General features: G+C 43.8%; 1 protein-coding gene across 1 annotated transcript in view; it reads right to left on the bottom strand.

Annotated features, from left to right (window-relative positions):
• The window catches only part of LRP8 (LDL receptor related protein 8), a 534,355-nt gene that overhangs the window by 41,002 nt on the left and 479,468 nt on the right, over window positions 1-13,885 (bottom strand). The window contains 1 exon segment of the mRNA XM_030207129.1: window positions 2,168-2,395. Coding sequence (XP_030062989.1) covers window positions 2,168-2,395 — 228 coding nt within the window.

Below are 13,885 nucleotides of genomic sequence, written 5' to 3' on the forward strand. Positions count from 1 at the left end.
GAACATGCATCTAGCAGGCTCCTCCCATAACAATGGAAACCTTTATGAACATGCATCTAGCAGGCTCCTCCCATAACAATGGAAACCTTTATGAACATGCATCTAGCAGGCTCCTCCCATAACAATGGAAACCTTTATGAACATGCATCTAGCAGGCTCCTCCCATAACAATGGAAACCTTTATGAACATGCATCTAGCAGGCTCCTCCCATAACAATGGAAACCTTTATGAACATGCATCTAGCAGGCTCCTCCCATAACAATGGAAACCTTTATGAACATGCATCTAGCAGGCTCCTCCCATAACAATGGAAACCTTTATGAACATGCATCTAGCAGGCTCCTCCCATAACAATGGAAACCTTTATGAACATGCATCTAGCAGGCTCCTCCCATAACAATGGAAACCTTTATGCACATGCATCTAGCAGGCTCCTCCCATAACAATGGAAACCTTTATGCACATGCATCTAGCAGGCTCCTCCCATAACAATGGAAACCTTTATGCACATGCATCTAGCAGGCTCCTCCCATAACAATGGAAACCTTTATGCACATGCATCTAGCAGGCTCCTCCCATAACAATGGAAACCTTTATGAACATGCATCTAGCAGGCTCCTCCCATAACAATGGAAACCTTTATGAACATGCATCTAGCAGGCTCCTCCCATAACAATGGAAACCTTTATGAACATGCATCTAGCAGGCTCCTCCCATAACAATGGAAACCTTTATGAACATGCATCTAGCAGGCTCCTCCCATAACAATGGAAACCTTTATGAACATGCATCTAGCAGGCTCCTCCCATAACAATGGAAACCTTTATGAACATGCATCTAGCAGGCTCCTCCCATAACAATGGAAACCTTTATGAACATGCATCTAGCAGGCTCCTCCCATAACAATGGAAACCTTTATGAACATGCATCTAGCAGGCTCCTCCCATAACAATGGAAACCTTTATGAACATGCATCTAGCAGGCTCCTCCCATAACAATGGAAACCTTTATGCACATGCATCTAGCAGGCTCCTCCCATAACAATGGAAACCTTTATGAACATGCATCTAGCAGGCTCCTCCCATAACAATGGAAACCTTTATGAACATGCATCTAGCAGGCTCCTCCCATAACAATGGAAACCTTTATGCACATGCATCTAGCAGGCTCCTCCCATAACAATGGAAACCTTTATGAACATGCATCTAGCAGGCTCCTCCCATAACAATGGAAACCTTTATGAACATGCATCTAGCAGGCTCCTCCCATAACAATGGAAACCTTTATGAACATGCATCTAGCAGGCTCCTCCCATAACAATGGAAACCTTTATGAACATGCATCTAGCAGGCTCCTCCCATAACAATGGAAACCTTTATGAACATGCATCTAGCAGGCTCCTCCCATAACAATGGAAACCTTTATGAACATGCATCTAGCAGGCTCCTCCCATAACAATGGAAACCTTTATGCACATGCATCTAGCAGGCTCCTCCCAATCTGCATGCAAGCTCTGCATACATAAAATTTGAATAAACTTCGCTTTCTGAATGCCACGGTTGTGGCGTACCTGCCCAATGGTTAGCTAAGTGCAGAAATCCAGACAAACGGACAGATTGCTAGCCTCCCCTCCCCTTACTTACTACTGCCCTGGTGGCCAAGTGACCTCTTCCGCCTTCGGGGCAGGAAACAGCTCCCTCTTTCCTGCCCAGAGCACTGCCCTGCATGCATCCTTTCTGTTGCTGATCTCAGGCAGTAGTAAGGTAAGGGGAGGGGGGGTGACGGGGTGTGTGACAGGGGGGAGGGGAAAATGTGACAGGGGGTGGAGCGAGGGTGTGAAAGGGGGCGGGGTGGGTTGTGAAAGGCAGCGGGACATGTGTCCTCCTTTTTGGGGGACAAAAGGGTAACCCTACCATTTAATGCACGCTGTGTACACTTACCCATGAAAATGACAGTGTTTTGTATACTCCCACACAGGTTGGATAAACGCAGATGCTCAGTTACAGAATTACCTTTCGGGTGTCTGGACATTTTTTGTTAATGAAGAGTTTGAAGCATTAATAATGAAACCAATGTAGCTCTGAAAAGAGAAGCTCTTTACTACATACGTTCACACCATACCGTCTGCATAATCGAATGATGACCAAGGAACCTGACTTTACTCACCCCCGTGTTGGATCCACGGCAATGGCCCTAGGTTCACCCAGGTCAGTGTTGAAAAGGGTTCTTCTTTTGTACCCATTTGCTGTTGCCACAGAGATGGCTTTGCTTCCTGTATCGGTCCAGTAGATGTTCCGATGAACCCAATCTATAGCCAAACCCTCTGGAGAATGAAGCTGGCTGTCTATCACAATGGCTTGTTCTGTAGTGTCGCTGGCTTTCTCTATATAGGCACTGCAAAGACAACAATTACCACTGGATATAACAGCAAGCAAAGAAAGTGCATCTTCCATATTCTGAGAAAGGGAACGCACTGCAAATTTACTTCGTTTATTTATCAAAACACCTAATGAGAGAGGATTTAGGGTGTCACCTGTTTGCTTTATTTTCCATTTATCCAAATGACTACAGCAGGGAGATTCACTACAGTGTAGTTGTAGGCCATGGGTGGACTACTACTACTAAACATTTCTAGAGCGCTACTAGGGTTACGCAGCGCTGTACAAATCAACAAAGAAGGACGGTCCCTACTCAAAAGAGCTTACAATCTAAAGGACGAAATGTCAAGTTGGGGCAGTCTAGATTTCTTGATTAGAGGTGTGGTGGTTAGGTGCCGAAGGCAATATTGAAGAGGTGGGCTTTGAGCAATGACCGGGGCTCAACCACTTTGGGTTCAGGCCCACCCAAAATTGGTGCTGCCTTGGTGAAGCTGATGGATCCCCCAACCAAAGACTTCCTCCTGGCCAGAACTTTTCCAACCTAGGCAATGTTCCGGAGCCGTCAAGAGGCCCCACACATGAGTGAAAACTTGAGTCTCTGCGAGGACAGGTGGTGGCTCTGAAACACTGTCATCTGGTTGACTAGATTGGGAGAATTCTTGCTGGGAGGAGGTCTTCAGCTGGCGGGGTTTCGGGATCACCAGCAATTCAGATACTTCTATTTTGAGTTGGTGGGGGGAGGCTCTGGGGGGGAATGAAGAGGAGAGCGGAGACAGAGATGAAATTTCATGTCTACTTATTTTGGGTTCAGGCCCATCCTACGCTACTGGTGCACCGCACAACTAAATACTACTTCAGCATAGGGGTAAGAAACAAAAAGAAACCAGTTACCACACACTATCAGTAATGAGCCAAAGACTCTCTTGTTTATTTGAAATGGGAGGCACAAAACGCAGTTTTAAGTCTGGTTTTTGGATTAATTCTCAGAACTCCTACAGTTTCCAGGTGTATGCAGTCACTTATTTAAAGCTGTCAGTCAAGGATGAGCAGGAAAAGTGAGAAACCTTTTTAATTATCCACAGCAACACACCCACAATGCTGCAGTAAAAAAATCTTGATTTATCATTGTCATGAGGGCTTTATTTATAAAACTATTCTCTTTAAAGGGGGTTGCCATGTTATGAATGACTGCATACCTAACAGGAAGCTGGGAGTCTGGTTCCTTTTTACTTAAGGCAGAAATACAAATGAGGATTTAAATGTTATATATTTCTGCCCGTGCCATATATGTTTTTTTTTCTTTATGATTTTTTTTCTGTATTGATCCACAGAGCAGTAGTTCTTTGGTTCATTCAATGTGGGCTAGAATTATTTGATAATGTGGTGGTTTATTTTTATTTTTTGTGTATTTGCTTCTCTTCATGTACTCTGTGCACAATTGTAAAAGTTTTGAAAACAATGTATTTATGTATTTATTTGTTGCATTTGTACCCCACATTTTCCCACCTATTTGCAGGCTCAATGTGGCTTACATAGTACCGTCAAAGGCGTTTGCCCAGTCGGTTGATAACAAGTACAAGGTTGAAATGTGATCGTATGAGGTATATGTGGAGGGTCGGGAAGGATGAAGATTGCGTGTTGTCCAGTACGATCAAAGTCATGCTGTGTTGCTGGGTGAAGAGGTTTATGTAGGATCGTTGGGGTAGGCCTTTTTGAAGAGGTTGGTTTTTAGTGATTTCCTGAAGTTCTGGTGGTCGTGGATTGTTTTCAGGGCTTTTGGGAGGCCATTCCATAGTTGTGCGCTTATGTAGGAGAAGCCGGATGCGTAAGTTGTTTTGTATTTCAGTCCTTTGTTATTTGGGTAATGTAGGTTTAAGTAAGATCTTGATAGTCTGACTTTGTTTCTTATTGGTAATAATAATAATAATGATTAAAAAAATAACAGTCCTTTGAGATGTGCTAGCTTGTAAATGATTTCAGAAGTACTGGGATGGGAGCTTGCACTTCTGCTGCTGCTGCATGTGTGCAGGTCCTGCAGCCATCTATGGAGCTGCACTACTGAACCACAAGAACCCAAGCTAAGAACATACTAGGTCAGACCAAAGATCAATCAAGCCCAGTGTCCTGCTTCCTGCAGTGGCCAGTCCAAGTCACAAGAACCTGAAGGGAAAAACATTACTGAGCACTGGAGCAGAAAGGCTGGGTCTTAAACTGGTACTGATTCCATAATCACTGTCTCCCATGCTAATTGGTTACAATATCCTATCAGGTCATGTTATAACATAGAGCCGGATATGCTAGAAAGTTCCATAAGAACATAAGTGTTGCCAAACTGGAACAGACAAAAGGCCCATCAAGCCCAGTATCCCATTTCCAAGTGGCCAGTCCAGGTCACAAATACCTGGCAAGATCCCAAAACAATAAAAAAGATTTTATGCTGCTTATCCTAGAAATAAGCAGTGGTGTTGGGCTGGGACTTTCCCCAATTTCAGCGTCATCTGAGCTCAGTTGGTTGATGGTCCAAAGACCATCTCATTTTCCGAGATCTTTCCCCTGGAGGACCCTGATCTATACGTGGAAAGCTCAGTCGCCCAAACCCCGCCGCCAGCAGCGAATGGAGACACTGCAGTACCCAACAAATCTAGGAGCAGCTGGTGATGGAGAACTAGACCAGGTAGCCTAGCCAGCTTTGCAATAGCAACCAATAAACGTAGAAAATTATAAGCTGTGGAATGGGGCGCTACAGACAAAAAGAAAAGTATGAAGAAAACTAACCTCGAAAACTGTCACCAAGAGTGCCCAGTCGAATGCACCCCAAGGTAGTTCAAGAGACCCTGGAAGGAAAACTGCCACGTAGCCTACTCAGAATAGAAGCAGCGAAAAGAACAATTTTCGGGCCCATTAACTGTGTCAAAGGCTTTGCTGAAATCAAAGTAGATTATATCTAGTGCACAGCCTCGATCCAATTTTCTGGTCACCCAGCCAAAGAATTCAATCAGATTCATTTGGCACAAAATACCTTTGGTAAAGCCATGTTGTCTCAGATCTTGTAACCTATTGGATTCCAGGAAATTCACTATCCTTTCCTTCAGCATCGCTTCCATTACTTTTCCAATAACCGACGTGAGGCTGAAGACCGTAGTTTCCAGCTTCTTCTCTGTCATCACTTTTGTGAAAAGGGACCATATCTGCTCTTCTCCAATTCCAAATAACCTCCTCCATCTCCAAGGATTTCTTAAACAAATCTTTAAGAGGACCTGCTCCCTCAATATCCTGGGATGGATCCCAACTGGTTCCATAGCTTTGTCCACCTTCAAATTTTCAAGTTGTTCATAAACACTCTCTTCCATGAACGGTGCTATATCCGCTCCATTCTCATATGTACCTTTGCCAGTCAATCATGGTCCTTCTCCAGGATTTTCTTCCGTGAACACAGAACAGAAGTACATAAGTAATGCCACACTGGGAAAAGACCAAGGGTCCATCGAGCCCAGCATCCTGTCCACGACAGCGGCCAATCCAGGCCAAGGGCACCTGGCAAGCTTCCCAAACGTACAAACATTCTATACATGTTCCCGGAATTGTAGATTTTTCCCAAGTCCCAGTAGCGGTTTATGGACTTGTCCTTTAGGAAACTGTCTTACCCCCTTTTAAACTCTGCCAAGCTAACCACCTTCACCATGTTCTCCGGCAACGAATTCCAGAGTTTAATTACGTGTTGGGTGAAGAAAACTTTTCTCCGATTTGTTGTAAATTTACTACACTGTAGTTTCATCGCATGCCCCCTTGTCCTAGTATTTTTGGAAAGCGTGAACAGACGCTTCACATCCACCTGTTCCACTCCACTCATTATTTTATATACCTCTATCATGTCTCCCCTCAGCCGTCTCTTCTCCAAGCTGAAAAGCCCTAGCCTCCTTAGTCTTTCTTCATAGGGAAGTTGTCCCATCCCCGCTATCATTTTAGTCGCCCTTCGCTGCACCTTTTCCAATTCCACTATATCTTTCTTGAGATGCGGCGACCAGAATTGAGCACAATACTCAAGGTGCGGTCGCACCATGGAGCGATATAACAGCATTATAACATCCTCACACCTGTTTTCCATACCTTTCCTAATAATACCCAACATTCTATTCGCTTTCCGAGCCGCAGCAGCACACTGAGCAGAAGGTTTCAGTGTATTATCGATGACGACACCCAGATCCCTTTCTTGGTCCGTAACTCCTAACGTGTCATCAGCAAATTTAATTACCTCACTAGTTACTCCCATCTCTAAATCATTTATAAATATATTAAAAAGCAGCGGATCTAGCACAGACCCCTGAGGAACCCCACTAACTACCCTTCTCCATTGTGAATACTGCCCATTTAACCCCACTCTCTGTTTCCTATCCTTCAACCACTTTTTAATCCACAATAGGACTTTTCCTCCTATCCCATGACCCTCCAATTTCCTCTGTAGCCTTTCTTAAGGTACCTTGTCAAACGCCTTTTGAAAATCCAGATACACAATATTAACCGGCTCCCCTTTGTCCACATGTTTGTTTACTCCTTCAAAGAACTGAAGTAAATTGGTCAGGCAAGATTTCCCTACACAAAAGCTGTGCTAACTTGGTCTCAGTAATCCATGTCCTCGGATGTGCTCTGTAATTTAGTTTTTAATAATATAGCCTCTACCATTTTCCCCGGCACCGATGTCAGACTCACTGGTCTATAATTTCCCGGATCTCCCCTGGAACCTTTTTTAAAAATGGGCGTTACATTGGCCATCCTCCAATCTTCCGGTACCAAGCTCGATTTTAAGGATAAATTGCATATCACTAGCAGTAGCTCCGCAAGCTCATTTTTCAGTTCTATCAGTACTTTAGGATGAATACCATCCGGTCCAGGAGATTTGCTACTCTTCAGTTTGCTGAACTGCCCCATTACGTCCTCCAGGTTTACCGTGAAGTCAGTAACTTTCTCCGACTCGTCCGCTTGAAATATCATTTCCGACACCGGTATCCCATCCAAATCTTCCTCGGTGAAGACCGAAGCAAAGAATTCATTCAATCTCTCCGCTACGTCTTTGTCTTCCTTGATCGCCCCTTTTACCCCTCGGTCATCCAGCGGCCCAACCGATTCTTTTGCCGGCTTCCTGTTTTTAATATATCAAAAACATTTTTTACTATGCTTTTTTGCCTCTAATGCTATCTTTTTTTCGTAATCCCTCTTGGCCTTCTTTATCTGCGCCTTGCATTTGCTTTGGCACTCCTTATGCTGCTTCTTGTTATTTTCAGATGGTTCCTTCTTCCCTTTTCTGAAGGCATTTCTTTTAGCTCTAATAGCTTCCTTCACCTCACTTTTCAACCAGGCCGGCTGTCTTTTGGAGTTCCGTCTTTCTTTTCTAATTTGTGGAATATGTTTGGCCTGGGCCTCCAGGATGGTATTTTTGAACAGCGTCCATGCCTGTTGTACAGTTTTTACCCTCTCAGTTGTCCCCTTAAGTTTTTTTTCCACCGTTCTTCTCATTTTATCATAGTCTCCTTTTTTAAAGTTAAACGCTAATGTATTTGGCTTCCTGTGTATAGTTACTTCAAGGTTGATATCAAAACTGATCATATTATGATCACTGTTATCAAGCGGCCCCAGTACCATAACGTCCCTCACCAGATCATGCGCTCCACTAAGGAGCGAGTCTAGAATTTTTCCTTCTCTTGTCGGCTCCTGCACCAGCTGCTCCATAAAGCTGTCCTTGATTTCATCACGGAATTGTACCCTCTCTAGCATGTCCCGATGTTACATTTACCCAGTCTATATTTGGATAATTGAAGTCACCCTTTATTGTTACATTGCCCATTTTGTTTGTGTCTCTGATTTCTTTTATCATTTCTGCGTCTACCTGCTCATCCTGGCGAGGCGGACGGTAGTACACTCCTATCACCGTCCTTTTCACTTTTATACATGGCATTTCAAACCACAATGATTCAAGGGTGTGATTTGTGTCCTGCTGAATTTGTAATCTATCTGAGTCAAGGCTCTCGTTAATATACAATGCTACCCCTCCACCAGTCCGGTCCACCCTATCACTACGATATACTTTGTACCCCGGTATGATAGTGTCCCACTGGTTATCCTCCTTCCACCAGGTCTCAGTAATGCCTATTATATCCAATTTTTCATTTAGTGCAATATATTCCAACTCTCCCATCTTATTTCTTAGACTCCTAGCATTTACATAGACATTTCAAAGTATGTTTGTTGTTCCTATTTGCAAGATGCTTAGTAATGGACACTACTGATTTGCCATCTTTTGTCTGATCTTTAGTTGTATTTAAGGGCACCTGGCCTACCATGGTCTGTTGCGCAACCTCACTATCCAGAAACCCTATCTTCCCTGTTTGTGAGGTATCTTTGCAAGATACCTTATCCTGAACCATGCGCTTTTGAGCGACTGTCGGCCTTCCCCCCATTTCTAGTTTAAAAGCTGCTCTATCTCCTTTTTAAAAGTATTTGTTTAGCACGTTTCCTTTTTCCTCATCATTCTCCACATAGCGGTTCACAGCATCATTCCGTCTCACAATTCCATTCTTCCTCCTTTCACTAACATACCAGAAAAAATTGTCACCCCTCCCTACATTTCTAGCCATTTGTTCTTACGTTTGCGCTTTTGCCGGATGTATATCTCTCTTGGTTTCATCCGGTATTCCTGTGTTCCTCTTCTTGAGTTTTTCTGTATTTCATAAACACCAACTCTTTAGCCTTTATTTTCTCAGGAACTTGCTTGGAGAACCATATCGGTTTCCTTTTTCTCTTGCTTTTATTTACTCTCTTTACATGAAGGTTAGTAGACAAATTTGAATCTCCTTTCAGCCTGGACCACTGCCTTTCCACTTCTTGTATGTCCTCCCAGCCCGTTAGCTCTTTATTCAGGTATTCCTTATTTTGCTAAAGTCAGCATGTTTGAAATCCAGTACTTTGAATTTTGAGTGGCTGCCCTCCACTTTAGCTGTTATATCAAACTAAATTGTTTGATTATCACTGCTGCCCAGGTGGGCACCCACTCGGACATTAGACACACTTTCTTCATTTGTGAGCACCAGATCCAGCGTCCCTCCTTCCCTCGTGGGTTTTGTCACCATTTGTCTGAGCAGAGCACTTTGTAAGACGTCCATGATCTCTCTACTTCTTTCTGATTCCACAGATGGAACTTTCCAATCCGCATCTGTCAGGTTGAAATATCCCAGCAACAACACCTCTCTTTTCTGTCCCAACTTTTGGATATCTATAACCAGATCTTTATCTAGTTCCTCCGATTGTGTCAGAGGTCTGTAGACAACACCTATGTGGACAGAGGTTTCCTCATTTCTTTTCAAGGTGATCCATATCACTTCTTCCTTTCTCCAGGCCCCTAGCATTTCAGTCGCTGTGATATAGTTTCTCACGTACAAAGCTACTCCTTCACCTTTACGACCATCTCTATCCTTCCTAAACAGATTGTAGCTTGGCATGTTTGCATCCCACAGAAGAACAGGAGTCCTTCACATGAATAAACCTAGATGAGCAAACACAGCGGGGGTGACACGAAGGATGATGCAGAACAAAAACGTCCAATGGACTAAAAAAGTTCACTAAAAAAGGACTCCATTTTACTTTGAATAAAGCTTCTGATGTGAACTTTTTTTTAGTCCATTGGACGCTTTTGTTCTGCATCTTCCTTCGTGTCACCCCCACTATGTTTGCATCCCATTCATGGGAATCATTGAACCATATCTCTGTGAGAGCAACAATGTCTAAGTCTGCCTCTAACATCAAGGCCTGCAGATCATGAACTTCGTTGCTTAGACTGTGAGCATTGTGGTGATCGCTTTCCAGCTACATTTCAATGGCAGTCTCATCTTCTGTTTAGTTTTTTTCTTTAGTCTCACTTCCTGCTGTGTTGGTAACAAGTAATTTGCTAAGATTGTTCTTATAATTGTTTTCTTCTGTCACACCTTGTCTTCAGCTGGGGGTGACCACTGGACGTGACTGGTCTCTATATGTCACCCCACCTTCTAGTTTATGCCTAGATACATACTGTCTAAAGTTCTCTCCAAGGATTTGTTTTCCTGCCACAGTGAGATGCACTCCATCGTTACAATATAGTCTTTTGTTTTTCCATGTATTGCCCCAGCCTCCTAGGTACCTAAAACCTCCTTGATGACACCAGGCTTTGAGCCTCCTATTGAAATTCTCAGTATTTTGTAAACTTTTCTCTCTCTTTCCAAAAGTAGGTAGTACTTCAGAAAAAGCTACCGTTTGTACCAAAGGTTTTAACCCCTCTCCCAGCTCCTGAAAAGCTCTCTGTGCTGCAAGTGGGATATTATTGGCCAGGTCATTTGTTCCCAGGTGGATAACAACATCAGTGTTAGACTCCTTAGTTTCTTCTCTGATTATAGTCAGTATTTGCCTGGTACTCCTGGTAGCTGAGAGCCTGGAAGGCATTTCACTTTGCTGGGCCCCTTGAACTGTATTCCAATGTTAGTGTCTCTGGCAATGGAATCCCCTAGCAGCAACTGTTTTCTGGTATGAGATTTTTCATTAGTTCTTTGGGGGGTCTTACTCTTGGGGCACCTTCATTGCTTTTCGTTCCACCTCAGTTCTATTTTCTGGAGCATCACAGTACTGTAATGGAGCAAAAGTATTTTGTAGGGGCAACAATTGTGAGGGTGGATGCTTCTGCGCCACACGTCATATTCTACCTGAGCCTACTGTGAGCCATCTATTCTTAAGTGGTTTTATTCTTTGAGGCAGCGATGAGAAATTGGTATGATTCTGTGCAGTGATAGAAGCTGCTTTAATTGTATCCAATTCCTGCTTTAGGGGTCGTTTTACTAAGGTTGAGCCTGCCATGAGTGGGAAAGCGCGGGGTACAAATGTAACTAAAAAAAAAAAAAGTGCGCCGAAAAACAGCCTGTGCTGGTGTAGATGTGTGTATTGGATGCGCGCAGGTCCATTTTTCAGCACACCTGCAAAAAAAGGCCTTTTTTGTTTTGGCCGAAAATGGACGTGCGGCAAAATAAAAATTGGCGCACATCCATTTTGGGCCTACGACCTTACTACCACCCACTGACTTGGCAGTAAGGTCTCACACGTTAACCGGGTAGTAATCATCAGTGCGAGTACAGTACCAATTACCGCATAGCAGACGCGCATCAAAAATGAAATTACCGCCCGGGCCACGCGGTAGCCGGGCAGTAGTTCAAAACTGACATGCGTGGGATGCACCTACACAGCTTAGTAAAAGGGCCCCTTAGTTTGCTGAGCTCCTGTTTTATACTAGGAAGCTGAAGACAGATAGGACAAGCCTTAAGCCTCCAGATGGTGTGCCTTGGAACTAAAGCACCACAATTATTATACACAGAATAAAAATCATCTTGATTGGTTGGAATAGGTATGAACAGGTGTACTATGACAGCCATACTGGGTCAGACCGATGGTCCATTCAATCCAGTATCCCTACCTCTAACAGTGGCCAATCCAGGTCACAAGTACCTGGCAGAATCCCAAAGAGTAGCAACATTCCATGTAGAACCCCAAAGAGTAGCAAGATTCCATTCAGAATCTCAAATAATAGCAACATTCCACGTAGAACCCCAAAGAGTAGCAAGATTCCATTCAGAATCCCAAATAATAGCAACATTCCACGTAGAACCCCAAAGAGTAGCAAGATTCCATTCAGAATCCCAAATAATAGCAACATTCCACGTAGAACCCCAAAGAGTAGCAAGATTCCATTCAGAATCTCAAATAATAGCAACATTCCATGTAGAACTCCAAAGAGTAGCAAGATTCCATGCTACCAACCCTAGAGATAAAGTAGTGGCTTTCCCCATGTCTCCCTTAATAGTAGTTATAAAACTACCCTCTGGGTACAAAGGTATTGGAGGGAAGTGGGGGGAGACGATCTTGGCAATATGGAAAGTGCAGGAAGAAATGACTCCCGGGCGATGCTGGTTAGTGGATAACTCCCTTCCAAAGCAAGTTGCTGTAAGAAGGCTTATTGCAAAATACTGCAAAATGCTGGGCTTCCTAAGAGGGAAGAATTAGGTCTGCAAAATTGCAGCTGTTAGGAAACACAAGCGTGCACACTTGGGGTCCTTTTGAAAGGTGGTCTAGGACTCAGACTGTGTTCTTATTGACAAAGAAGGGAATTTTTAATGCAAGCCTGTTCTATTCAGGGGCGGGGAGTGGTGAGGGGGGAGAAGAGGCTGCAAATAGAAGAAAAGAAATTAGGGTATTCAATGGATGGAAATGAGAGAAGGTGTGTTCTACTACTACTACTACTTAACATTTCTAAAGCGCTACAAGGGTTACGCAGCGCTGTACAATTTAACATAGAAGGACAGTCCCTGCTCAAAGAGCTTACAATCTAAAGGACACATGAACAGTGAGTCTGAGAGGGGCGGTCAAATTGGGACAGTCTGGATTTCCTGAAAGTTAGGTGCCGAACGCAGCATTGAAGAGGTGGGCTTTAAGCAAAGACTTGAAGATGGGCAGGGAGGGGGCTTGGCGTATGGGCTCGGGAAGGTTGTTCCAAGCATAGGGTGAGGCGAGGCAGAATGAGCGGAGCCTGGAGTTGGCAGTGGTGGAGAAGGGTAATGAGAGGAGGGATTTGTCCTGTGAACGGAGGTGTTCTGTAAAAATGTTAGCTAGATGATAGTGACATAGAGGTCAATTCTATAAAATGTGCCAAAATCGAGGCACCAAAATGACATGCATCAAGTGTGAATTCTTTACTAGCATTTGGGTGCCCAGATTCCACTACAGAATGCTAGGGTAAGTTTACATTTGAGCACCAACATGTAGGCCTGCTCACTAATGCCATGTCAACAACAGGCATAAATGTAGCACTTTAGTGCATAAACATTTTATAACCTATGCATGCAAATGTTTGACACACCCCTGTGCATACTACATAGTAACATAGTAGATGATGGCAGAGAAAGACCTGTACAGTCCATCCAGTCTGCCCAACAAGTTAAACTCATATGTGCTGCTTCATGTGTATACCTGACTTTGATTTGTATCTGCCATTATCTGCCATTTTCAGGGCACAGACTGTAGAAGTCTGCCCAGCACTAGCCCCGCCTCCCAACCACCAGCCCCACCTCCCACCACCGGCTCTGCCACCCAATCTCGGCTATGCTTCTGAGGATCCATTCCTTTTGAACAGGATTCCTTTATGTTTATCCCACATGTTTTAATTCCGTTACCATTTTCATCTCCACCACCTCCCGCGGGAGGGCATTCCAAGTATCCACCACTCTCTCCGTGAAAAAAATACTTCCTGACATTTTTCTTGAGTCTGACCCCTTCAATCTCATTTCCCATCTCCGGAAAAGGTTCGTTTGCGGATTAATACCGTTCAAATATTTGAACGTCTGTATCATATCACCCGTTTCTCCTTTCCTCCAGGGTATACATGTTCAGCTCCGCAAGTCTCTCCTCATATGTCTTGTGACGCAAATCCCATGTATTTATGCAC

This window comes from Microcaecilia unicolor, chromosome 6, assembly GCF_901765095.1.
Source record: "Microcaecilia unicolor chromosome 6, aMicUni1.1, whole genome shotgun sequence".
Taxonomy (NCBI): domain Eukaryota; kingdom Metazoa; phylum Chordata; class Amphibia; order Gymnophiona; family Siphonopidae; genus Microcaecilia; species Microcaecilia unicolor.